The following is a 24,438-nucleotide window of genomic DNA, read 5'->3' on the forward strand; positions in this document are numbered from 1 at the left end:
AAACGGATGGTCGGGAGACAACGTTACAGCCAGAGGGTCCTCAGCTGATTGTTGCTAGCTGTCGATCACCACACTCCAGGGATCGCCTCCTGAAATTACCGGCAGCGGGCAATGCTACAGAAAACAAGCAGGCCTGTAAGCAGCCCGAGAAATCACTCGCGGTAAAAGACCCCTGATCTCGGCGTGCCTCCCTCGCCTCCAAGGTTCACCATATCATGATTCTGTCTCATGCAATAACTAATAGGACAGGGCCTGGTTGACGCCCGGCCGTTATCGTCCATTTAGATAGTGTAGGCAGGTTTCACCACGCAGTCAAAGGCTTCCACCAGGCCAAACACCGAGCCTCTTGCTCCCTGATGCGTCGGACTCGCGGTTGATGAGCTTAATGAGCACTGGCCGTGGTCCCTGGTCGGTCCCTGATTGCCGACCAGGAATGACGATGGGCGCGCCGTGTGATTGGGGGCCACTAGACCTGGCGGAGCTGATGGAGGGCGCACGGAGCGTCAGGCGGGCAGGGGATGGACGGTGGTAATTCGACGGGGCGCGAGGATGGGCCAGAGGGTGGCCCTGAGCGCCAACGGTCGTTCGTGGAGAGCCGGGGAGGTGCTCTCGGAGGCGGCGGCCAGCGAAATTGCAGAGCGCAACCATGGGCAGGGGCCGGCGGCGTGGCAGCCACTGAGGAGGCGGCGCGGGCAGGGAAGGCGCAGGGGAGCAGGCTGCGCTAGCCCGTCTGGGCGCCGCCTGCCAGGAACGCCCCACGGGCCAGGGCCTGCCAAGGGGCCCACCCTGGCGCCTCCTGAGCAGTGATAGCCGCATCGCACTCCACCAGGGGCTGCTCTCCATCGCCAGCGGCCCTTCCCTCGTGACTTTCTTCCGTCTCCTGTCGTGTCTCTCCAAGGTCACTCACTCCCAGACCTCGTACTGCCAGTCTGTCTGCCACCGGCTTCCCTCGTGCGAGTTGGCTGCTGCGAGTTGTGGGCGCGCGCACAATCACACGCACTCTTCCACCGTAGTCCCGTCCCCGTCCCGATGTCTGGGCACGCTCCGCCGCCGGCTCCTGGGCCGGGGCCCTCGACCCGCGAGGGCTCCCTCGATGAGACTTTTCGTGCTTCATCTCATGTCGCTGCCGCCCCTCCTCCTCATCACCACCAGCAGCAGCACAGTCCTCCTCAGCACACTGCCGATAGTCCGTCACACGACTCCGTCCCCGGCCAGCACCCCTCGCGAACCATTGGCAAGCTTGTCCTGGACAACACCACCAGGCCAACCACTCCCACTAGGCCGCCCAGCACCGTCATCCGTCGTAAGCCTGTCTCCTCGACGGCCTCGCCCATTGCTACCCGCTACTCCTCCGGCAGCTATCTTGCTTCGTCACGGAACTCTTCCTCCTCCGTGCCGGCTGCCCGCTTCTCCCGCTCCTTCTCCGTCGACAGCCCGACGGTTTATGAATTTCCAGAGTCCGCCTCGATTGACACCGTCGCCGGCCTGGGAATATCGAATCCTCCTGAGCAGTCCCCCCACGTCATCGCGGCACAGGACGACAAAGGGTGAGTCAAGTGTTTCATTGCTTCACAATCCAAACTTTTGTCGCTGCTAGGGAGACCGGACTCCCCACCCCGAGGCAAGCGAGACGTGTAATGTTTGCTAACCCTATGGCGTCCTCTTATAGCCTTGCCTCTGACACGCAAGGCTCCAACGCCGTTTCGTCCACACCGGTTGCCAGTGTCGCCGACAGTCGAGCGACCAGGCTCCCGACTGACGACGGCACCGCCCGCCAGCCGTCTTTAGCCAGCCATACCAGGTCGCAGACAGGCCTGTCAGCGGCATCCCTGGAGCAGGACGACTCGCCAGGATATACTCATCTGCTCAGTGAGGGTGAGGACGAAGACGACCACGTGGATGACCGGAAAGACGACGAGTCACCAGGAGACAACATACTCGACGGATACGCAAGTGACTCCTCCTACGGATCCACCCCACTGCCAGAACGTCAAGAGACTATGTCATTACATGTCAACAAGAAATCCACACCACCACATCTTGTCCTCAAGTCAGATGAGGACGAAGGCCCACAGTCACCACCCAACAACACTCTGAGCCCGCCAAACACGGACAAACCGTTACCAAAGTCGCCCGCGTCTTCAAAGTTTGGCACATTCTTCGGCTGGGGTTCCCCCGCGACGTCTGCTGCCGAACCATCAGAGAAGACATTCTCTCCACTTCCGTCGCCATTCAACTTTTCAAAGACGACCAGCCTCTCCGATGATTCTTCGAGGAACACCAGTGGACTTCTCGAAACACCAAAGGCACTCCACGGCTCCTCAGGCTCTCGCGAATACTGCGAGTCGTACCTTGCCACGCCGCCAGTCGGCTCATCGGCGGCGGCCCAACTCGAAGAGATGGAGGACGAACTAAAGGCCATCTCGGTCGAATTGGCGGCGTCCATTCGACGCGAGATGGACCTCGAAGACCTCGTAGACAGGTTACAAGCCGAGAGAGACAACCCAACCACATTAGCCAGCAAGAGAACAAGTGATTACTTCTCCGACTCTGGTTACAGCTCCGCCAAGTCCAGCGAGTACGACCAGTCTCGAGAAGAAGTTGAAAAGATACAGCGACGCGCCGACCAAGAAAAAGCCCAGATCAGGCTCGAACTCACCGACAAGCTTCAAGATGAGCGATCGCGACGGTCTGAGCTCGACAAGCAGATCCGGGTGCTGTCAGAGAAGGCCTCACAGATTGACCTTGCGCAGATGAACAACCTCGATGTGGGGGACCGCGTCAAAGAGCTCGAGTCCACCTGCGAGACCCTCCGACGTAAGTTGTCCGAGGAACGCAAGGTGAAGGATAACTTTGAAGACCTGCTAGCCGCGCTGAGGGGTGAGCTGCAAAACACGTCTAATGAGCGTGACAACCTGCGCGACGAGATTGTGCCCAATTTGCGAGCACGTGTTGAGGGACTCGAGAGCCAGGCCGCCGACATTGAGAAGATGACATATGAGACGACCAAGATGCAGCAGGAGCTCCAAATACTCAAGCAGGAGAATACCACTCTCAAGCACTCCAAGTCGATGCAGAGCATAACGGAAGAAGGCGGCACCACTTCGCCACAGCTGTCGCGCTCAAACTCCATCACTGGCGGCCTTAGGGCTCGACCCTCTTCCATATTAGGAGTTGGCGGATTATCCAGGTCCAAGACGGTTCGGTCGAACGAGTCCCGCGATCAGCTATCCGAGCGCCTCAAGGACGTGGAGGAACAGCGTGATGCTCTTCATCGCGCACTCAAGGCTCTTCTTGACCGCCAAGAGTTTCAGAACCGTGAAAACGCCAAGAAGATCCGCAACCTCGAGCAGGAACGTGATCGGTTTCTCAGCTCGTCGCCCCAGAAGGCGGGCTTCCAGGACGAGGTTTCCCGGTTGAAGTCGGAGATTGCTGTGCTCCGCCGGCGCTCAGAAGAGGCCATTGAGCAGAAGTGGCAGATCGAAAAAGGTCTCGTTGGCCTTAAGATGGACTTGGACCGAGCTCAACAGGAGATTGCCTCGCTACGCAGCCTGCTTGACGAGAAGGACATTTTGATTCCCGAGGCTCTTGCCCGTGCCAGCAGTGGCAGCGACACCCCACTGGTTCCGGTCACCTCCGAGTCGCTGACAGCTACGTATCGCGAGCTGCAGCAGGCATACACCGCCTCTCTTGAGCGAATCAAAGCCCTCGAAGACGGCTCGAATGCCGACGAGAAGACGAAGCTGGCCTTGGAAAGGCTCGAGACGTCGCTGGCCTCTGTCGTTTCGGAGCGCAACATTGCTCTGCAGGATTCTGCGGCTTACCAAGCACAGCTCAACGCTATCAAGGACAAAGAACGCGAGTACATCGAGTCGGAGAAGGCGCTGGCTGATGAGCTGAGCGAGTCTGCTCGGCGTGTTGAGGAGCTCGCCATTCAGGTCCGCCAGCAGCTTGCGACTAACAACGTCCTTCGTGAGCGCATTGCCGAGACGGTTGCGCGCGGAGAGACCGAGCACAAGGCGAACCGCGAGCGCATCACAACAATGCAAGCACGCATGCGCTACCTTGAGGACAAGCTGGAGGCTTGCCAAGCCATGTCTGAAGAGAGACTTGCTCGCCACGAAGAAGAGCTGCAGGAGCTCAAAGACAGCCATGGCGCTCAGCTCCGTCGCATGCGCGAGACCCGCCAATCGGCGGGCCCCAAGTCGCCCAGGTCTCCGTTGTTCAGCAAGGGCACCAGGAACCCTCGCCTGAGCATGACGACGTCCGGCGAGGCAGTCAGCCTCAAGGATGACGTGCAGGTCGACAACCTGCGCGCACGTATCGCGGAGCTCGAGAACTCGCTGACGGATGCGGATGCAGAGATGCAGGAGGTGGTTGGTCGCATGCAAGAGGCGCAGATTCAAGTCCTCCAGCTGCAGGAGGAGCGCGAGGCCGCAGTTAGAGACACCCGACGCCTGGAGAAGCTCCTCCAGGAGGAGAAGGTCAAGGCGTTTGAGGAGAAGTTCAAGACTCTTCAGGCATGAAGGGAAACCTCATCAGGCGAGCTTGACATGGCTGACCCATATACAGCAGAGGGCACCGCAGCCTTCACTATTGCATAATGTTTTTGGCGCTGGAGTTTTTGGATTTGGCTTGGGTTTGAAAGGGCATTTCAGAAGGCGCATCCTGGGGTCGTTGACGAAGAGTTCGTCTTCCCTCACTCCATTGGCGACACTGTCGGCAGGCAGCATTGAGCCACGAAGTCTTTGGATTTTTAAAATTCTTCCACATACTTATTCTGAGCCCGGTTTATTCCAGACCACGGCTTGTTCTCCATAATGTTTCTATATATAGTATTAGTAGCTGTACAACTACAAAATCAGAACAGTTCAATCTGAAACCATGTCGTTATTTTCCGACCCGTCTCGCGTGACCCATGGGCCTGCGTTGGCAGAGGTAAGTTTAAGTCCCATCGAAACTCTGCACACTGCACCCGGGATGTCGTCAATGTATCGTCAAGAACAGCCCGGGGTCGATACCGAGGCACAAGCGGCCACACTAAGCCGTGCCGGATTGAGCGAGCGAAGTGCGCGACTGGAGAGGAGGGCCTGAGGGCATACTCCGTGGAGGGAGGGGGATCATGCACGGGCAGCTGCTGTTCGCCTTTGGCCTAAGTTTTCGTGAACACAACGGTTTCCTTTGGTAACTTGTGTTGCAAAGTGCATCATGGCTGTATTACTCTACTATATGGTCTGGGTATTTATGCAAATCTAACTCCTTCTTGTTTGAAAATCAAAATCAATGCATCCCAATCTTCCCCTCCCAACTCCTGCACTCGGCCCCGTTTTCTGTCCTGTGCATCATCATTATCATCATCATTCACCACACGCTGGCCTTGCTCCACTTGCTCTTGGCCCTGATGCTCCTGCCAAACACGTAAAACACAAACGGCACGGGGATGAGCAGGGCCGCGAACCCGGCAAAGATGCTGGCACCGGGGCCCACGCCGATGTTGCTGTACAGGGGCCCCACGATCAAGGGGAAAGCCGCGGCGAAGCAGCTGCGCAAGAAGGTGTTTGCGGCGATGGCGCTGGCGGCGTACATCTGAAACGTGTCGACGAGGTAGTTGAGGGCGGCCTGGAAGATGGTGTTGAACCCCACGCCCGTGAGGACGAGGCCGATGACGGGCACGATCCAGTGTATTTCTAGCTTGGGACCCGTCCAGCCCGTGATGAACTGGCCCACGGCGAAGAGTACGCTGCCGAGCATCATGGGCGGGAGGCGCTTCTCGGGCACGGCGCGGTTGCCCGCGGCGCGGTACGACTTGTTGTAGACGACCTGGTTGAGCGAGTTGATGCCGGCGCCGAGGAAGGAGCCCGTGAAGATGGCGAGGAAGGGGAGCGAGCTCGACACCGTGGACCACCCGCGCCCCTGGTGGAAGATGATGGGCACCGCGCCGAGCTGCATGTACAGGATGCCGTAGCAGAAGCTGGCGTACAGGGCGACGAGGAAGCAGATGGGCGTCGTGAGCAGCTGGACGGGCCGCAGGAGGAATTTCCTCGAGAGCTCGACGATGGAGACGTCCCACTCCTCAAACTTTGCGTGCAGGGCCCAGTTGCCCGTCTCGTGGCGCAGGCGCGAGGCCTTGTCGACGAGGAGCTTGGACGGGTACGTCTCGTCGACAAAGATGACGGCCATGAGCAAGGTGGCGCCCTGGAGGATGCCCGAGATGTACTCGGTCCAGCGCCAGCCGAGCGCCGGGTGGGCGACGACGGCGGCGGAGACGATGGGGCCGACGGTGGGCCCGCCGACGACGGCCATGGCGTAGCCGGCCATGGCGAACCCCCGGTACGCCGGGCTGTAGAGGTCGCCCATGACGCCGCCCGTGTTGCTGACGGGGGCCGAGCCGAAGAAGGCGCAGAAGAAGCGCGTCAGCATGAGCGTCTGGTAGTCCTTGGCCGTCGCGGAGCCAAACGAGAAGCACATGGCGGCGAACATGGGCGTGAGCACCGCGAGTCGCCGGCCGTAGACCTCGGACAGCGGCGCCCACAGCAGCGGGCCCAGGCCGAAGCCGAGCAGGAACAGCGTGGTGCCGAGGATGGCGACCTGCTGCCCGACGCCGAACTCTGCGGCGATCTGCGCCGTGCCGGCCGAGTACGCCGACGACGCCGACGTCGCCGACATGGTGACGAGGCCGTAGAGCATGGTCGTGATGACCTTCTTGTCCGTCGGCCAGTTGAGCGGGTGGTAGGGGTCCTGGGGCCCCTCAAACTCGACGAGCTCGGCCTCGGTGGTTTTCTGGTGCGCCAGCGGGTGCGTGAAGGGGGCGACGGCGGGCCGGGACCGGATCCGGGAGAGCGCCGTGTCGCGCCGGGACAGAGTCCTCCCCAGCGTCGGGGGCCGGCCGTCGAACCCGCCGCAAGAGGCCGCGTCCGTGCCGGTTGCGCAGCCGCCCGGCCGGACCGAGCGCGTGTGCGACGGCCGCATCTCGAGCCCGCACGGGCGGTGGCCATCGTGGCGGGCGTGGTCCTTCTCCTCGCTGCAGTCGCAGCCGGACAGTGTCCGCTCGAGGTCGCCCGATGTCGATGACGACACGGAAGACGAGGCAGACGAGACCGAGTGGCGACGGTACTGGCTCTCTACGTCTCGGCGGGCGGCATCGTCACTGCTGTCTGGCTCCACGGCCGTCGAGTCGCTGTTGGCTGCCATGTCTAGGACTTCAGGAGAGTTCTGATGTGGAATTTGTTGCTACTGATGATGTCTGGATGTCTGTGTGCCTGTAGGAATCCACTGATGACGCTTTTCTGATGTGAGAATGGCTAGTGCTGAGGAGGAGTGGACATCAATGGGGTATTATAGGAAATGAAGCTAGACACAGGTCGGGTCCCATTGTCTTGTGGAAGCCAACAATTGTAAGGGTCATGGCAGGCGTCTGCCGCAAATGGCGAGTACGGAGCAGACTAGAAACTACCAAAACCCTATCCCTAGACCCCCCTGCGCAGATCCAGCCACATCATCACTCTCTATCCTGGCCTGCAGGATGAGGGACCGGAAAGAAAGACCAAAAAAAAGATAGACGCGAGCCTATTACTGCTGACCAAACTGTGTGCGCGTCCAGGGCGGGTGGTGCGCCATTGCGAACCTCCCCTTCGCTCGGCCCTTCGCGCTTCTGCACCCCTTCGGCTTTAGGTGTTGCTGACCGTTGGCCGTACGAATCTGGGCCGGTGACGTAACCATGCCTAAGCGTGCGCATTTTTGGCAGCCGGGCCCCGGCGGGCTTCCAGCCATGGGATTGGATGGCCGGCTCCCCAGGGGCTCCACACCGCGCCGGTGCCGGCCCCGTCGCACCGGACCCCGGCGGTGTGGGTGCGCGTTTGACGCTGGGAGAGAGACGTGCCCGATGCTACCATCCCATCCCAGGCATGCCAGACCAGCTCAAAGGGGCTCGTCCGCCTCAAACCCTGCTTGGTCAGCGCTGAGGTTGGCTGCAGGGTCGTCCCCGTTCCTGACACCGAAGCCGCCTTATCAAGACGCGCGGTCGGCAGTATCTACTGTAAGCCACGCATCCATTCCTTTACCCTCCGCTTTCTAAACCCCCACCAAAGCATCCGATGCATGCATGCAGGGTCCTGGGGGTCCGCGCAGGCACTCGTCAATATGCATCTGCTTCTCGTGTTTGCCATTTTCAAGGGTTGGCGCCATGCCTGCTACAATGTGTCGATGACTGATTCGCGGGTAAGCACTAGATGAATCAGGTTTCTCCGCACTTGCGCTGCGACGCCGCCAGCTGGATGGTTCCTCCACATTTACCACACGCCAGCCGCGCGAGGACCATCGAAGATGGTGTTGTTGCGCACACGGCACCGGCGGTAGCAGTCCGGCGTTTAGAGCTGGTCAGCTAATTAGCAACCCTGACGCCATTCGAGCCAGGCCTACTCAAGTCAAGTACCTTCTGTTCAATTGAGCATATCCATGATGGCCCCAATAATTCCTGGGGACTTTCGGGACCGAGCGCGGGCCTACTTGAGCACCATGGCGCTCTGTCCATATCAGACCAACCTGGTCCTGGGTGTTGGTAAACTGTCCGAAAATGCAGACAGCAGACGTGCTGCAAATCACTTTGTGGGATTGTACCAGGAAAAAGCACCCCGCTGAACCAGTTCGGCAGGCGCTCATTGATCTAGAATGGTATATGACAATGAATGCAACGCAGGAGCGCTCTCTCTCTCTCTCTCTATATATCTCTGAAACAGGATAAATCACGCCTTGCCCTCCCCCTCCCCCTCCCCCTCTGCCCAGCCCAGCCCCTTCTGCTCGCCCACGAGGGTCAGCAACTTGCCCGTGTCCACGGCGGCCTCGAGGTTCCTGATGGTCAGCATCTCCATCTCCAGCTCCGTCTCCCAGGTCATGGTCCCCACGTGGGGCAGCAGGAACGCGCGATCGCTGGCCAAAAGGCCCGGGTGCACGACGGGCTCCTTCTCAAACACGTCGAGCCCGACGGCCGAGACCCGGCCCGACTCGAGCGCGTCCACGAGGGCCGACTCGTCGATAAGCGCCCCGCGCGCCGTGTTGACCACCACTGCTCCCTTCTTCAGCCTGGCCAGCTCGGCCGCCGAGATGATGCCCCTGGTCGACTCGTTGAGCGCGAGGTTGAGCGACAGCACGTCCGCGCTCGCGAGCAGCTCGTCAAAGCTCACGTACCGCGCCCGGTGCTCCTTGGTCTGCCCACTGTGCCCGTCCGTCGTGGCGCCCAGGTACTCGAGCCCATCCGAGACCCGGTTGCGGTTGTGATACACGACGTCCATCCCGAACCCGACAGCCCGGCATGCCATGGCTCGCCCGATCCCGCCCATGCCCAGGATCCCCAGGACTTTCCCCTTCGGGCCGTGACCCTTGACTGCTACCGCACCACCGCCCGCACCACCGCCACCGCGCCACGTGCCCGCCTTGATCGCCGCGATCGCGGGCCCCGCGCGCCGCAGGGCGCCGAGCATGAGAAAAATCCCCGCGTCGGCAGTCGCATCGTCCACGGCGCCGGGGGTATTGGACACGGCGATGCCCCGCGCCGTGCACGCCCGGACGTCAATGTTGTCATAACCCGCGCCGAGGTGGGCGATGAACCTCCAGCCCTTTGGCAGGAGGGCGACCAGCTCGGCGTCAAAGGGCCCCGTGACCGACGTGCTGTGGTTGGACCGGTAGCAGCCCACGATGGCCTGCCAGGACGGGTCCTCCCGCAGGCGCCGCAGGAACTCGGCCCGCGTGTTGGCGCCGGGCGTGTGGTAGCTCAGCAGGTTGTACTTGCTGGCCAGCGAGGACCAGTGGTCGCCGGCCTGGCGCATGTCGCCTACCAGCAGGACCGTGGGCTTTGGTGGTGCCGAGGATGACGAAGCAGAAGTGGAGGAGGGCGGTGGTTGTGACATTTTGACTGGGTTTTTTTTTTTCTTTGTGGGAAATCCGGCTTGTGGTTTTGGTGTCGTTTGTAGTAACGGACGCCACGATCCTCTCTCTGGTTTGCTCGTATATCGCGGCCGTTTGCTTTGACGGCAACGATATAGATATCGCGAGTCGTCTCGCAGCCTGCTGTGGTGCGAGAGATAACGATATCGTGCTCTAACCAGTGGTCAGGCTCTAAGGAAGGCGACTTTCCAGCGTCGTGACGACCTAGTACACAAGTGTAATTTACGTTGGAATCTCTAAACTCGAACAATGAGGAGGAGGAGGAGGAGAGGTGGTGGTGGCGGTTATTACCCATTCTCGAGCAGAGTCGAGCCGAACACGGTGGGAAATGGCCCCACCCGAGCACGCCTTCCCCCGTCCCCGGCGGTTGCATGCTCTCTGGCAGCCGGCATGAGCGGGCCGGTCCGGTACATGTGTGAGGTGCCGCCCTGAGCCCGGACGTGTTGACTGTTGTACTATTGCGTTTCGCCTTTCTGTGATGGCTCAAAACATCTGAGACTGGATTGTAGCAGAGGTGGAAATAGTCCATGCTCACAATTATCGGCGGTTACTGTGGATATCTACGCACTACTTTTTGTGGCACACAAGGCTGTACTACATCGGAACACTCTGCCGCAGCGTCTATGCAGAGCACCCAAAACACTCGGCGCTGAAACTTTGCGATCTCTTCAACAAGTGACCCCGGTCCTGTCAAACGTCAGTCACTTCCCCCTGTTCCCATCTCCACTGGTCAGCGGCAGGAGCACCATCCGTCCTCCACAGGAGCAGTTCCGCTGCTGGCTCAGCACAAACGCCAGATTTGGCCGGTTATGCACAGGCCCAAAGTCCTCCATGACGCTCGCACAGCGTACACACATTCGCCACTGCGCCGGCGCCTGCTGAGCCCCGCTCTCGTGGTCGCCGCCCAGGCTCCCAGCCCGTCGGCTCGCACTACCACCGTGGACGCCCTTGACGATTTCTACGCGCTTGAACATGTCGACATGCGCGCCGCGTGCCCTCTTGCGCTCCAACGCCTTGGGCTCGTCGTCGATCTCAAGAAGACTATAGTCTGCAAAGAAGAGTCTCGCCGCGTCGGTCTGGCTGCGCAGGTTGGTGAGGTCCTGCTTGAAGAGCTTGCACAGGATGTCCTGGAACGACGGAGGCGGGGGGCCCCCCAGGAGCAGCGTCAGTTCGCAGGTGGCACGCGCGCGCGCGCCAGCGTCGTCCTTGGGGTTACTGTTCCCAGACGCCCCATTGCTAGTGTTCTGTTGTTGCTGCTGTTTGTTCATATGTTCGGAAGAAGCCTTGTACACTGTGCGAATCGCGGTGCCAAACGTCGTGAGGAGAGCATCAAAGTCACTAATCTTGATCATGGCGGAGGACGTATGTCGTTGTATTCGCTGGTAGGCCATGTGCAGAGGTGATCCATACGAGCCGCCCTTGGCACCTGTAGGTGCTCCTGGCGTGGCTGCTGGCTCATCCTTGCCAGCGCGGCTCTCGTAGTATTTGAGCGCCATGACGGAAAGGTTGTCCAGAAGATTGATTCTGCGGCAGACTGCATTGAGCAGGCCCCGGATCGAAGAGCACATGATCATGTGTAACGCCACGTCGTTGTTCTGGTGGAGGTAGTCTGTAAGTTGTGAGAATTGCGGTGGACTTGCTTGAAGCAGAGCCATGAACTTCGTGTCGTCCAGTAGACAGAAAAGCGAGTCACATAGCCAGGACAGAAGGTCTATAGACCACTTGCAACAGCCAGCCAGGGCGCTGACGACCTCTGTGCACACGTCATTAGTGATGTTTCATGGCTGAAGCAGAAAGGGGCACCTACCGGTGTCGTCCATCGGCGTAGGACCTCTTCCCGAATGTGTGTTGTTGTTGGCTATCGTGATCAGGATCACAATGTTGCGAAGATTTAGGGCTATTGTGGATAGCTTGCTCTGGAAGTCCCGCTGTTGTGTCGTCCCATTCCATCCCACGTGATTGAGAATGCTGAAGAAGAGCTGCAGCTGGTTGTTTCTGAAAAGATGGTCGTGCGGCACCTCCTCCGCATAATCAACAATAATCTTGGAAAGATGCACCATTTCGGTCATCCATTGCGAGGAGAATCCTACAGCGTGCTTAGCATGAGAATTCATGATTTGAGATAGGCTTCTCGGTGGCGTCTTCCCCCCTCTGGGTGTACATGCGTATGTAATTGTGCTTACCATCTTGTTGTTTGAAGTGTCTGGCAATAGAAAGGAGGTCATCAATGTTGATCTGCGCATACGCTGATTGTGCAGTCGCCATGGTCATCGCTGCAACGACCGACGATAGCTGGCCTGGTTCGTCATGCTTCGTCAGTGTCGGGCACAATGGTGAGAAAACGTTCGAAGAGTCTTACCTGCAGTCAAGGGTGACGAAGTGTCCTGTCCGTACCGCAGACTGTGCCAGTGCAGCTTGCCCGCTTCATTGATTTGGATCACAGACAGGCTCGTGGGCGACAAGGCGCTTTGCAGGCCTGGTTTGTGTGAGCTTCAATACGCAGAGAGCCACGACTTCAGCCAGGAGTACTCACAACTCGATTCTCCTTCCTGGGTGAAACCAACTTCAAGCATTGATGTGATGCGGTCTAGGTTGACTTCGTTGTACATTGGTTGTAATGTGAATCGATCCCGGTATTCAATTGTGCCATCGCTGTATGCGAAGCAAATGGCTCTACCCAGCGGGACTTGCGTGATGCCGACAACAACTTTATCGACAATGATTGAGTCCAGCTTTCTCAAGCACAGCGGGTCCTGGTTGTCATGTATCAGCATCACATTCGGTGGTGGAAGTAGGCGTGCGGGAACTGACCTGATTAGGCTGTCCAACACTACTCCTCCGTGTCCCAAGTTTTTCAAAAGCCGGATGCACAGTCTGCTGAGAATCTGGCTGGAGCTCCCATACGTCGATCGAGCTTTGGATCTCCTGGTTGTAAGGCGAGCTCAACGTCGGCACAAACGAGCGGACGGCAACGATCACAGGTGCTGCCATTTTCTTAGTCGCCTGATTGGGCGAAGTTGGCAGAAACTCGAGAAGTGACACCTTGGGCATGGCAGAGCCTAGATGAGAGTCCTGCTCCCCACTCAGCCATGTGGTAACAGCAAGATGTTTCACGGACAAGCTGGGATTTAGCGGGCGATTGGGTTGCTGTTGGGTCTGTTGGCCTTCTGATCTCTGCCCGTCCCAGAGAATCTTGACTTGGACAACGCGAAGCTGCTTAGACTGCGTCATCAAGGAGACAAAGAGGACAGCTCCTAGGAAATAGCGTCAATGAAAAGCTCGGACTCGGACCACGATACATGACCAAGACACACTCACTCTTCATGTCAGAACAGATAGACGCGTGGGTGATGAGGTCGTCGGCGGAGTTCACACTTTCAAGGTCAATCTTTGTCTCCTCCAACTTGCCGTTTGCCTGGTACCAGAACATTTTGAGTAATCCTCGAGTGGTGACAGTGATGAGTGCCGAACGTGAAGGATTCGGATGGTACGGGCCACTGATTGGGACAAATGACGGCTCATACTTGTACTTGTCGCCGACCTTGACAGCTGGGCTGTACAGTGGATGAACCTTTAGTTGTGGTCAATATGTGCCCATGAAGAAAGAACCGGGGCCTTCAAGGGAGACGTACCTTGGAGGCATGTGTTGGCATGAGATTGAGCCAATACGAGCCCACCACCATGTGCAAGTCATCCACAGGGTCAGTGTCCCAGCCTCGAACCCGTGACGGCCTATTCAGATTCGTGGCAAAGTTGAAAATGGAGGTCCTCCCCACAGAATCGATGACGGCGAGCTCAGACGACGTGTTGGTCGGGCTCCAGGTCAGGTGAACGATAGGGCCTCCAGGGAAACTCGTGCTTGGCGTGAAGTGTGTCGCGTCGCTGAGTCCCCATTGCGCCGTCTTTGGGTCTGCGCATAGGTACCTGAGCTCGAGGCTGTGCCCACCTGGAGAGATGGACGCTATCGTGCCGGTCTTTGACCAAGCGACACCTCTGGAGGTCGTGATCCGATGTCAGCGTCTGGATTCTGAAGAATGATCAGCCGGCACTTACTGGCAACATCCACTCCTCCGAAGCTCGTCGAGTCTTTGGTGCAGACGCTTGCTTGGTGGACGGGGAGGCAATGCGAGGGGGACGCCATCTCCAAAAAGGTCGTCGACATCGTCGAGATCGACCTGCATGGCAGCCTCGTCCATGGGGTTGTCCAGGATAAGGGGCATCTCGTTGGTCGTCATTGGGCCTCAGCCCAGACTCCCCCGTTACGCTGGGGACAGCCTTCTGGGTCAAACCACGAAGATTATGACCTGAAGACGGAAGGAGAAGTGGAAATCTGGTAGGGGAACAAGGGAGCCGATTGGAAAAGGCTTGTGACAATGCTGGAGGCGTGGATGTGAGTGGTGGCTTATTGGAGGTCAAGGTCGGATAAAGCAGCGCACACGCCTGGTCCACTACACAACGCTAAGCGTGAAAGTTGTTGGGATCATGAAAGGGATATCTGGTGCTGAGCACAGGAGGGCTCTGTCCGTCCTACAAAGCAAAGCAAGGCAAAGCAAACCGTGGCAAGCAGTGATGGCGGGCTGTGGCGCCTCCAGTCGACATGAGCTGTGCGACCAACTGCTGCACTCACCCGAGCCTTGATGGTTCAGGCGCTTCGCAGGCGCTGGCAGGGCAAGGCGCAGGGCGTGGCACTTGGACGGTGTGGATGTGGCTGGAGAGGCGGCGGCAGGTGTGGCGCCGGAGGGATGGGCCCGAAGTCTCGACATCGGAACGGGCCCCCACAGGGCCGTGGACAGGCCAGGGCTGGCGGGCAACGGCCGAGCAACACACTTGCATGCATCCACTCTTTCCCCAGCCAAGCTGCTCAAAGCTGCCTCCTGCGTTCGATCCTCTTTCCGGCCGGCACTTCCAAGCCTCTACGAAGGTTTCTTCTTGGAGAAAGAGGCCTCGATGAATTGCCACAAGCAAGGTACCCAAGAGCAGATTCCAGCACCCCGCGCCTCGACCAGGCCACCTCTTCCTCTGTCGGCTGTCAGCTCATGGCCGGGTACTTGGCGGCCCCTAACTCACTAACGGGCTGCCACCACCACCACCATTGGATTGAATCCAACCCCCAGCGGTTCTTGTTGTCGTGAATGTTTGGGCCGCCTGCCCCTGGCCCCTGCTCCCATGGCCGCTGGGCATGACGGCCGTGTCGTGATGCCCCCCTCCTTCTTCCGCCGCCGCTCTCGACATCTCCACTCTGCTCTCCAGACTGTTGCTTGGCTCTGCTCCTATGTCATTCATTGCTGCTGCTGCTGCTGTTACTGCTGCAGCCATGGCGCGTCTCCTTGCTTCCCACCCGTAATCATCTGGCCATCTGTGAACTCTCTTCTTGCCCTCTGTTTCCGCGGCCAGACCCCGTCGCAGCCGCTACAATCACCGGCTCTCTGCTGTCGTACCTAAAGTGCGTTCCGCTGGGTATATTCTCGCTCGTCAGCCTCTGCGACGGCGCCACCCCGACGACCGCCCACGTCTTCATCTCCTCCTCGGCGGCTTGCGCTAAGAAGCTGGCTTGGTCGCCCAGAGTTTTATTGTCCTCTGCATCGTCCCCACTCTCCTTCCATCTCCGTCAAGTCAACGACAGGTCCCCAGGCTCTCCCTGTCATCAGCGACTCAAAGCCAACCTCTTTCCCAGACTCTCAAGTCCTCCCACGCTCTGCGCAAGCTCCGCCCTCTCAGCACATCCAGCGACCCGGTCAGCCCAAAGTTGCTCGACGTGAGCCGCCTCCAACCACCATCTCACCACTGCGTCACGCCGCATCACCAACAACTGCGACGCACCCAAACGACGCGTCTTGCCCGGACTGCAACCATACGTAGCTTTGCACGCACCAGCCTGATTGCACCTCGCTCCTTGGCCATGTTCCGCTCGTGCCCGACGGCTTTGTTCTAGCTTCTGCGACGCGTCCCACTGGCCTCCTTCCTCTCAGACGCCCTCACCACACGGTCGCGCTTGGTTGCTGCAACGTGCCTGCCCGGTGCAGGCCGCTGTCTCTCGCGATGGACCTCGACGCCTCTAGCTCTTCGTCGGCCTCGCCCGACCTCCCTGAGCTGCCTTCCTCACCGCTGTCAGAACTATCAGTCCTTTCGCGCACGCCGTCAGTATCGCCGCGCACCTCACTTGCGTACGACATACGAGGCATACCGTCACCGCCGTCGTCGACCCTGTGCTCAGGAACTGCCTCCCCATCCAAGTCGTCCGACGTCGAGGATCTCTCCATCATGGTCAACCCCAACGGAGCTCGCCCTGCGAAGCGTCGCAAGCTCAACACAAAACGTGATCGCACAACACGTTACATCAACCTCGAGGATGCAGCCGCCAACACAGACAAAGAAGAGCTGTCCGCTTCCATAGCGGATCTGACCGATGCGTTGAAGCACAAGAAGAAGATTGTCGTCATTGCCGGGGCAGGCATCTCTGTTTCTTCGGGCAGTAAGTTGCTCTCTTGCTCACGCCATACAATGACATGTGCTGACTTGCAACCCCAGTCCCCGACTTCCGCTCCTCTCGAGGACTCTTCGCCAGCCTCAAGAACCAACACAAGCTCAAAGCATCGGGCGCGCAGCTTTTTGATGCGTCAGTGTACAAGAGTGATGAGAGCACCACGCATTTCCATACAATGGTCCGCGAACTCGCCGCACTTACGGAGTCGGCAGAGTCCAGCGAGTTTCACCACATGCTTGCCTCGCTTGCGCATGAAGGACGGCTGCTGCGGCTCTACACCCAGAACATTGACTGCCTCGACACGAAGCTCGAGCCCCTCGAGACGACAGTGCCGCTCAATGAGAAAGGGCCGTGGAAGAAGACCGTCCAGCTCCATGGAGGACTCGGCAAAATGGTCTGCTCGAAATGCAGCGAGGTAACAAATTTTGATGCATCCATCTTCAACGGCCCAGAAGCTCCACTCTGCGGCACGTGTGAGACTCTCGACTTGGTGCGAACATCACATGCCGGCAAGCGTAGTCATGGCATAGGCAAGATGAGGCCACGCATGGTCCTCTACAATGAACACAACCCCGATGAGCAAGCCATTGCCAATGTTGTGCGCGCCGATCTCCGGGCACGCCCTGATGCAGTCATCGTCGTCGGCACCAGTCTCAAGATTCCAGGCGTGAAGAACATGGTCAAAGACATGTGCGGTGTTGCCAGAAAGCGGAGAGACGGTCTCACTGTCTGGATTAACCTGGATGCCGAACCAAGCAGCGGAGAGCTCAAGGGCTGCTGGGATCTGGTGGTTCGGGGCAAGAGTGACGATGTCGCCTCGCTTGCTGGGCTTCCGCGCTGGGACCAAACAGTTGACGAGAAATTGACCGTGGTCGACACTGAGACCATGGAGAACAGCCTACGCAACGGCAAATTCAACGTCGAGATTAGGAGGAGCACGCCTGAAGAGAGTGCCAGCGTCAAGGCTGAATCTCCCCAGTTACGCGCTGCAGAGCTAGAGTCTATGTCCAAATATGCGGAAGATATCAAGGGGATCCTCACGCCAACAGCTAGTCCCAAGGTCCAGCCTCGCACAGCCCTTCCCATGGCAAAGCCCAAACTCGGCGCCACTCCAGCTGCGGCGGCAAAGCCAAAGCAAAGCCAACTGCTATTTGGAACTCCGACTGCCAGGTCGAAGGTATCCACACCATCGGCCACAGAGCTCAAGCGGAAAAAGTCAAAGCAGAATACGAAAAAGGTGGACAAGAAGCCACGTGCCACTGTCACGGACGCTTTCAGGGCTACGAAGGTTACTGCCACGGCCAATACCAAGCTGCAGGCAAAATCTATCCAAGGCGAGACGCCCGGTGGCCTCAAGGCTGCTCTTTCAGATATGAAAGTGGATTTCCAGCTACGCGCGCCTCTCATTACTCGAGATGTTCAACCCGGGAAATACCTAGAGGAAACACCATACATTCCCAGCAGCACATCGAACATGCAGCAACCAACAACTCCCCCGCAAAAGGGCAATACCCTGCCTGACGCTGTGTCGCCAAAATCAGTTCCGCGCGGCATGGAGCATTTGATTCAGATGTGATATCAACCGCGTTTACAAGAGGTGCCCCAATCGAGGGCATTTCACTTGATAGTAGAAGGATTACTTTGCATGCTAGGCGTTGCAGGCTATATGATCATGGCGTGGAGTTCTGGTATCACTTTATAATCACTATGGGCGAAAATGTCTATATATTTATACACCATGTACATAGCTGAATGGGCTGGGGACCAAGGCAAGAATGCATCGGTGACCGAATACACCACGAAGAATCGGAGCAGACCCCGCGGTTGGACATGAAGGAAGTCCACACGCGAAATTATCTTACGTTGCAGAGACCGTTAGGCGGGCCAACTGCACCAGTAGTCTCGAGTACTGGACTACATTACTGTCAAAAAGAACTTCTCCTTCAGATGTGCATGGTTGACTGCTCACAGTCCCTCGTAAACCACCATGTGCTTCATCTCGCTGTTCTCTGCTTGGTGTTCAACTGCGGGCGGTCTCTGCCATAGGGGTGATGATGTAGGCAGACAACCGAGGTCACGTGCTCGCACATCACCCATTCCAAGAGTCGGCTCAACCTCGCTGCATCCCAAAGGAGCACACCGGCGAACAGACCTGCTTCAAGGCATCACGTCAAAACACGAGAGCATGAAACCAGTGATGATGTCTGATTGTCCTGCCGTGGGCCCGTGAAGGGCCAGCGGAGAGACATGGAGCAGCACTTTTGATCAAGGCGCAACGTGTTTTCGCATCTCATTTCGTGTCTGGGAGAAAAAGTCAAATTGATTCTGTATCTGTGCTTTCGTCGCGACAAGGGCAAATCGATAGCCCGTCGTACGCGTGGTGCATATGCTTCGCTAAAATACTTCATTGGAGGGAAATCACATGTTTGCCCCCCTGTGTTCCAATACACGCAGTCTTGACACGCCCTGCCCCCAATATCTTTGGTGCTTGCGCCTCGTCTTAGCAGCGACCAGGGGCTTTTATTTTTAGTACAAGGACACCATTACCAGGTATATCGTGAACGCCATACTGCACCTCTTTTCGCTGGGCTATGTGTGATATGCGTGCGCGTGACCGTCAATCGGGAAGACAACGGCGCTGTCTCCCAGTCTACAAATGCAAAATCCGGAACGCCCTACAATGCAAATATGATTCCGCCGGTTCAAAGATACATAGTATCAACAAATGCTAGTTCAGCGTGAAACTGGGCCGTGTCGCTTTTGTGCTGTCTAGTGCGACGGTCTGGAGGCCAATCCACGCGACGAACCATTGATGGTCGAGGCCGGGACAGGCGGCCTGGAACTGTCACTGGGCTTGTTGGCAGCTTGTTTCAGCTGCTCGTACAAAGCGGAAAGTCTGGGGCCGGTCATGCCCTGCGCTTGCGCTGCAGCCTTTGGATCTGCCTCTTTTCCAGGAGCAGGCTTGTCTGAGGCCGGGATCCGTTTGGAGATAAACCGCCTGGGACCGTAATGTTAGAACAAGACGTGAAACAATTAGGCATGTTGGCCAAACTTACCAAAGCTTCGGCTTGAGCTCCCCAAGCTGATCAGGAGACAGACCAGAGGACTTGTGCAAGCCCTCAATGAAATCGCCGATAGCAGTAATCTCAGACTTGAGGACTTTGGCGCGCGCTTTGGCGACCGGAATATTAGTTTTCGTGCAGGCCTCGACCTTCTCTACATGACTCCAGATGGGCTGCATCAGAGCCTGGATGAGTGGTGCATTGCGGTTGTCATCCTCCTCCTCAGCATTCTTGCTGGACTCTTCCGTCCGGCGATGGTCGCGCTCCCGATGGTCATCGTGACGACGATGCTCCTCCATGCGGCGGTGTTTATGCCGGCGATCATCGACCTCACCACTGTGTTTCCGCTTCGACTCTGGGCGTGGAGTGCTGGACTCGCCAAGGCTACTACGGGAGCGGTGGTGTTCGCCTCTGTAGCGGTCGTGGTCCCTGTCGCGGTCCCGACGGGAGTCAAGCTTCTTGTTCTCTCGAGGTGCGGGAGATGCCGAGACGGAACCGGTCTTCTCGGACCGCCGATGGCCATTTGTCAACGCTGCCTTCTTATTGTTGCGATGATGATTTTCCAGCGCCTTGAAAGCGTTTTCGTTGTCCGAGTATACGGCACTGAGAACCGACAGAAGATAGTCGGAACGGCGAACAAGATGCACAGCACCAGGGGCTTTGGCTCCCTTAGTCTCACCCTGTTCCCTTTCCTGCTTCTTTTCGATTCGGTGCTCTTCAAGGAAGAACTTCTCGTACAGGCCAAACTCGCGGTCGTCCCGGATCTGTGTCCAGGCGCCGAAGCCATATCGATCGATGCCAGCCAGGAGCATAGAGTCCTCCTTGGGGCCCCATTCACAGCTGTAGTGTGCCCCTTTGGTGGCCTCCAGAAGTCGGAAAGCACGAGGATCGGCTTGCTCGCCAAGGATCTTGTGGAGAAGTCGAAGTTGAGGGGGCCGCTCAAGGATTGTCTCGGCGTTGATCTTCTTGACTTCACCATAGTCAAACATGACCGCCTTGATGTCTTTCTTGGTCAACTTCTTTTGCGACTGCTGTTCCTGCGCACGAAGCTCATCTCGATTTCGGTCCGTGGCTTCTTGGGCACCGTCAATGATCTCCTGCAATGTTTTGGCGATGAAATCCCGGTCGCGGTCGCTGAGACGTGCGTCGCGCAACAGTTCATCGGGACGATCTTCAATGTATCCGTATCGCATGAACGCGCGAATGAGGTTACGCGTCTCTTTCTCATTGAGAGGCCGCTTGGGGTCTGACAACATTGCGCGCTGTTCCTCAAGCTTCTCCTGTTTCAGCTGCTCGCGCTCACGTTTCTTAGCGATGCGCTCGGCTCGCTCGGATTCGGCATACGACCTTGAGCTCTTGAGAGCGGCTCTCCGTGGAGCGCTCGCCTCGAGCTCTCTAGCAAGATAGTCATCTTGCTTCTTCTTCTCTTCTTCAGCCTTGATCTCAGCCAATTGTTCTGCCGGAATAATGTCGTCCCAATCCAGGGCGAGATCGTCCACCTTGACGTCGGTGTACTGCATGAAATTGTCCCAATCGATTCCACCAGTGCTGAGGTTCATCTTGTCTTCGACCTTGGTCTTGGTAACCTCGGCATTCTCCAGAATCGAGTCGATATCAAGCTGTTCCAATCTTTCTTGATTGCCGGATTGTTCAAACATCTTCTGGGAACGCATCTTGAGGATGAGCTGAATATCATCAGCCGACTTGGCTTCGTCGACCTTCACACCCTTCTTCCGGAACTCTTCCTTGAAGGCTTTGCCGTCATCAGTGACACCGGCTTGAATGGCCAAGTACTCGAGTAGCAGCTTGTTTCTGGCGCGTTCGAGAACTTCTTCCTCGATAGTCTCCTTGGAAACAAGTCGATAGACCGTGACAGGTTTCTTCTGACCTATTCTGTGGGCTCGAGCCATGGCCTGCAAGTCCGCTTGAGGGTTCCAGTCCGAGTCAAAGATGATGACTGTGTCAGCCGTCATCAAGTTGATTCCAAGGCCTCCAGCGCGAGTAGACAACAGAAAGCAGAAATCACTGCTGTCCTCCGCATTGAAATGATTGATTGCCAATCGTCGAGGTCCGGCACCAATTGTTCCGTCTAGCCTTTGGAACTGGTAGCCACGCAGTCGAAGATAATCGCCCAGAATGTCAAGCACCCTGACCATCTGACTGAAGATCAGCACGCGATGGTTATCTTTCTTGAGCTTGGCAAGTAACTGATCGAGCAACATCATCTTTCCACTGCTGGCGATGAGTCCTTTGATCTGATCTTCGCGACGGGTATTACCCTTGAGAACCTTCTCTTCGACGCCAGGAAACATGTATGGATGATTGCTGACTTTCTTCAACTCCATAACAATGTTGAGGAGCGACTGCTTCTGGCCGTTGTTGCCTTCATTCAGTGCGGCATAGTTGCGCGTGAGGATGTTCTTGTAATACTCAAGTTGTACATCGGACAGCTCGACGCGGATAATCTTCTCCGTCTTGGGTGGAAGATCGGTCTCCACGGTCTCCTTGGTTCGCCGCAGAATATAAGGTGCGATGTCGGCATGCAAATCTTGAAGCCGCGCTTGCGCGTCTGTGGATGCGAGTGTCTCGAGATCTTCGTCAATAACAACCTTGCCAGGGTTCAAGAAATCCAGAAGAGCAGAAAGCTCTGCTAGATTGTTCTGAATAGGCGTGCCGGTGATGAGGACCTTAGCTGGCGCACCGAAACTCATCAGCTCTGTGTAGAGCTTGGAGTCTTTGTTTTTGAGCCGATGAGCTTCGTCAACTGCGAGTGCTTGCCATTTCAGCGTCCTCAGGTAGTCCGCATCAGTGAGAATGTACTCGTACGAAGTGACAAGCACATTGAACTTGGGTTTCTTGGGATTGCCATTGACTGTGAGCTCATGCTCCCGAATCGTGCTTCGGGCTTCACCATTACCCAGGTAGACAACATAGTTGAGGTCGGGAGCCCACAGGTTGAACGTGTCGCACCATGCTGGGATGACACTGAGCGGCGCGACGACGAGGAATGGACCTTCCTGCTTTCGCTCATTGCGTAACCAGCTTAAGAATGAGACGGACTGCACAGTTTTGCCAAGACCCATCTCGTCAGCCAGGATGACATTGTTGCCACGGCACCAGTTCAGTGATAAGAAGTTCAGCCCAGTAAGCTGGAAGCCCCTCAGCTCACCGCCCTTGATGTAAGCTGGTTGTGATTCGAGCTTCAGAAATTTGGTCCGTGTAGCAGGGTTCGACTCGTATTTGTCCGAGATCCAGGAACGCGATTGGCGATCCAAGAATTGGTCGATCTTATCCTGGGCATCACCCTGGATAACCGAGGCCAGCTCCCAGGTGCAGCAGTCGTACGTCAAGCCTTTCCACTTGACAAAGTACTCTCTGCCCATCTCACCACTTCGCTGGGCGACGACTCGCTCGACCTTGGTATAGTCTGCTAAGGCGTCGAGATCGCGTTCCTTGTCCAGCATGTACTGCTCACGGGTCTCGGGTGGTATATCATCGCCAGCGAATTTCAGGTCGATTTCGTATTCGACCACCCGCTTGAAGTAGTTCTCCAGCTTGCGCATGCCACGGTAACCTCGCAAGGTGTCGAATGAGTCCCAGGTGTTATGCAAGTGAGATTTGCCATGCCACTTGATGTTGAACTCAAAGTCGTCTTTGGTGGCATCGATGGTCAGCTCACCATCATCCCTGACACGATACCCGACCACCTTCTCAATGTACGGTATGTCGTTGGCCACTTCATCGCCAGCCCAGTGTTGAGGAGTGAGCTCGGAACCATCATCCTCGTCGCTTTCTTGATAGCTTTGTATTTGCTGCGTCGCGCGACGATTGGACCACCGCTTCTCTGCATAGACCGAGGATGAGGAGGCTGCAGCCTGCTGCCGACGGGCCTTGTTCTGGAATGTCCGAGCTCGCGCGCCGCCGTACGTGTCGGAATCGGAATCCGCGGTCTGCACTTGTCGGATTGGTGTTCCGCGTTTGGAAGCTGCTTGCATGGTAAGTAATCGGGCGGGAAGCACCAGAGCAGGGAGGCCACGTACATTGTTGTGAAGTCTTTTCGACACGAAGCTTCTTGGTCCGTCGGTTCGTAGGGACAACATCCGAGTCGGATTCCTCGTTGGAATCGTCCGAATCGATCTGGCCATCGTGTCAGTGCAAGGGAAGGTGCAGTACCGAAGAGACTGAGAACTCACTATGCGAGGCTGCTTTGTTGGGCGGGACTTTACACAAGGAAAACATTAGTTATCGAACACTAGCGACGCAAGATGTCACCACAACGTACGCTTCTTCGCAGGCCATAGAGTTCAGGGTTCTCTCTCATATGCTCATCTTCGGCCAGTTCGGCTTTGCGCTTGGCAGCACGGTGTGAGCTGCTCGAGGACGACGCGGCATCTCTAGGAGCATCGCTTTGGGAGCCAGCGACGTCTTCCTCTGCATCGAAGTCGCCATCGTCGGAAGCGTTGATATCCTCATCACTTGTTTCGTCGGCAACCTCATCGGCATGGGCATCAGGGTCCGAAGCATCGTGATCCGAGGACGATGACTGCGAGGGGATCGCCCGCCGAGCTACCGACGGCGCGTCATTGGCATCCGAGAGGTCACTAACGCTGGCACGATCGTCGAGTTCTATCTTGTTCGTGGTCTGTGTTGTCGGCGACGTATGCCCGTTGGCGAAGGCGGGCTCGGGGGAACTCGACATTGTGGTTCTCCTCGAAGGAGGTTTCTACAGGAGCACGCAAGACGATGAGGTTAGCTGCTGGGTCATTTGTGCGCAGGTCAGACACGCTGAGTGCATCAGAGAGTGCTCGGCAAGGCGACCACAGTGGCGGTATCGATTGAGTGGAGGCGATCAGATTCGAGGAAGCAATTGATTCGGCGCATTTAGAGATGCTGGGTGATAGGTACAAGGCTGGAGGATGATGGAATCACGATATCGAGGAGGTGTTGGACTTG

The 24,438-nt window shown here is 57.3% G+C and overlaps 7 protein-coding genes across 7 annotated transcripts; 3 read left to right on the plus strand and 4 right to left on the minus strand.

The window, feature by feature from the left end:
• The first annotated feature begins 896 nt into the window (after positions 1-896).
• B0I36DRAFT_330884 (uncharacterized protein) lies at positions 897-4,893 on the plus strand. The gene is made up of 2 exons (XM_046154899.1): positions 897-1,547; positions 1,670-4,893. The coding sequence occupies exons 1-2, from the start codon at positions 1,030-1,032 to the stop codon at positions 4,524-4,526; spliced, it is 3,375 nt and encodes a 1,124-aa protein (XP_046009770.1). The 5' UTR covers positions 897-1,029; the 3' UTR covers positions 4,527-4,893.
• A 286-nt stretch (positions 4,894-5,179) lies between these two features.
• B0I36DRAFT_330885 (major facilitator superfamily domain-containing protein) lies at positions 5,180-6,946 on the minus strand. The gene has a single exon (XM_046154900.1). The coding sequence runs from the start codon at positions 6,685-6,687 to the stop codon at positions 5,362-5,364; it is 1,326 nt and encodes a 441-aa protein (XP_046009771.1). The 5' UTR covers positions 6,688-6,946; the 3' UTR covers positions 5,180-5,361.
• Positions 6,947-8,741: 1,795 nt separating this feature from the next.
• On the minus strand, positions 8,742-9,902 carry B0I36DRAFT_248981 (D-isomer specific 2-hydroxyacid dehydrogenase; the record flags this gene model as incomplete). The annotated part of the gene is made up of 1 exon (XM_046150430.1): positions 8,742-9,902. One exon carries the CDS (start codon positions 9,900-9,902, stop codon positions 8,742-8,744), a length of 1,161 nt encoding a protein of 386 aa, XP_046009772.1.
• A 738-nt stretch (positions 9,903-10,640) lies between these two features.
• B0I36DRAFT_249175 (RNA polymerase II mediator complex subunit Sin4) lies at positions 10,641-14,159 on the minus strand (the record flags this gene model as incomplete). Its single annotated transcript, XM_046150455.1, has 9 exons — positions 10,641-11,692; positions 11,747-12,025; positions 12,123-12,236; positions 12,299-12,415; positions 12,473-12,692; positions 12,751-13,190; positions 13,258-13,510; positions 13,572-13,932; positions 13,993-14,159. 9 exons carry the CDS (start codon positions 14,157-14,159, stop codon positions 10,641-10,643), a joined length of 3,003 nt encoding a protein of 1,000 aa, XP_046009773.1.
• Positions 14,160-15,978: 1,819 nt separating this feature from the next.
• Positions 15,979-17,999, plus strand: B0I36DRAFT_249381 (DHS-like NAD/FAD-binding domain-containing protein; the record flags this gene model as incomplete). Its single annotated transcript, XM_046150471.1, has 2 exons — positions 15,979-16,411; positions 16,468-17,999. 2 exons carry the CDS (start codon positions 15,979-15,981, stop codon positions 17,997-17,999), a joined length of 1,965 nt encoding a protein of 654 aa, XP_046009774.1.
• A 377-nt stretch (positions 18,000-18,376) lies between these two features.
• Positions 18,377-18,693, plus strand: B0I36DRAFT_330892 (uncharacterized protein). Its single transcript, XM_046154901.1, has one exon. The coding sequence runs from the start codon at positions 18,411-18,413 to the stop codon at positions 18,651-18,653; it is 243 nt and encodes an 80-aa protein (XP_046009775.1). The 5' UTR covers positions 18,377-18,410; the 3' UTR covers positions 18,654-18,693.
• A 782-nt stretch (positions 18,694-19,475) lies between these two features.
• On the minus strand, positions 19,476-24,184 carry B0I36DRAFT_248416 (P-loop containing nucleoside triphosphate hydrolase protein; the record flags this gene model as incomplete). The annotated part of the gene is made up of 4 exons (XM_046150380.1): positions 19,476-23,470; positions 23,526-23,622; positions 23,679-23,705; positions 23,768-24,184. The coding sequence occupies 4 exons, from the start codon at positions 24,182-24,184 to the stop codon at positions 19,476-19,478; spliced, it is 4,536 nt and encodes a 1,511-aa protein (XP_046009776.1).
• Positions 24,185-24,438: the final 254 nt, after the last annotated feature.

Source organism: Microdochium trichocladiopsis (genome assembly GCF_020744255.1).
Source record: "Microdochium trichocladiopsis strain MPI-CAGE-CH-0230 chromosome Unknown B0I36scaffold_8, whole genome shotgun sequence".
Classification (NCBI taxonomy): Eukaryota; Fungi; Ascomycota; class Sordariomycetes; order Xylariales; family Microdochiaceae; genus Microdochium; species Microdochium trichocladiopsis.

What these genes read in the sequence shown, in the direction of transcription:
- B0I36DRAFT_330885 (XM_046154900.1), bottom strand. Translation starts at nt 6,687, where the DNA reads ATGCTCTACGGCCTCGTCACCATGTCGGCGACGTCGGCGTCGTCGGCG.
- B0I36DRAFT_330892 (XM_046154901.1), top strand. Translation starts at nt 18,411, where the DNA reads ATGTGCTTCATCTCGCTGTTCTCTGCTTGGTGTTCAACTGCGGGCGGT.
- B0I36DRAFT_330884 (XM_046154899.1), top strand. Translation starts at nt 1,030, where the DNA reads ATGTCTGGGCACGCTCCGCCGCCGGCTCCTGGGCCGGGGCCCTCGACC. An exon ending in GCGGCACAGGACGACAAAGG is followed by an intron (nt 1,548 to 1,669) that starts GTGAGTCAAGTG and finishes GTCCTCTTATAG; the next exon opens with CCTTGCCTCTGACACGCAAG.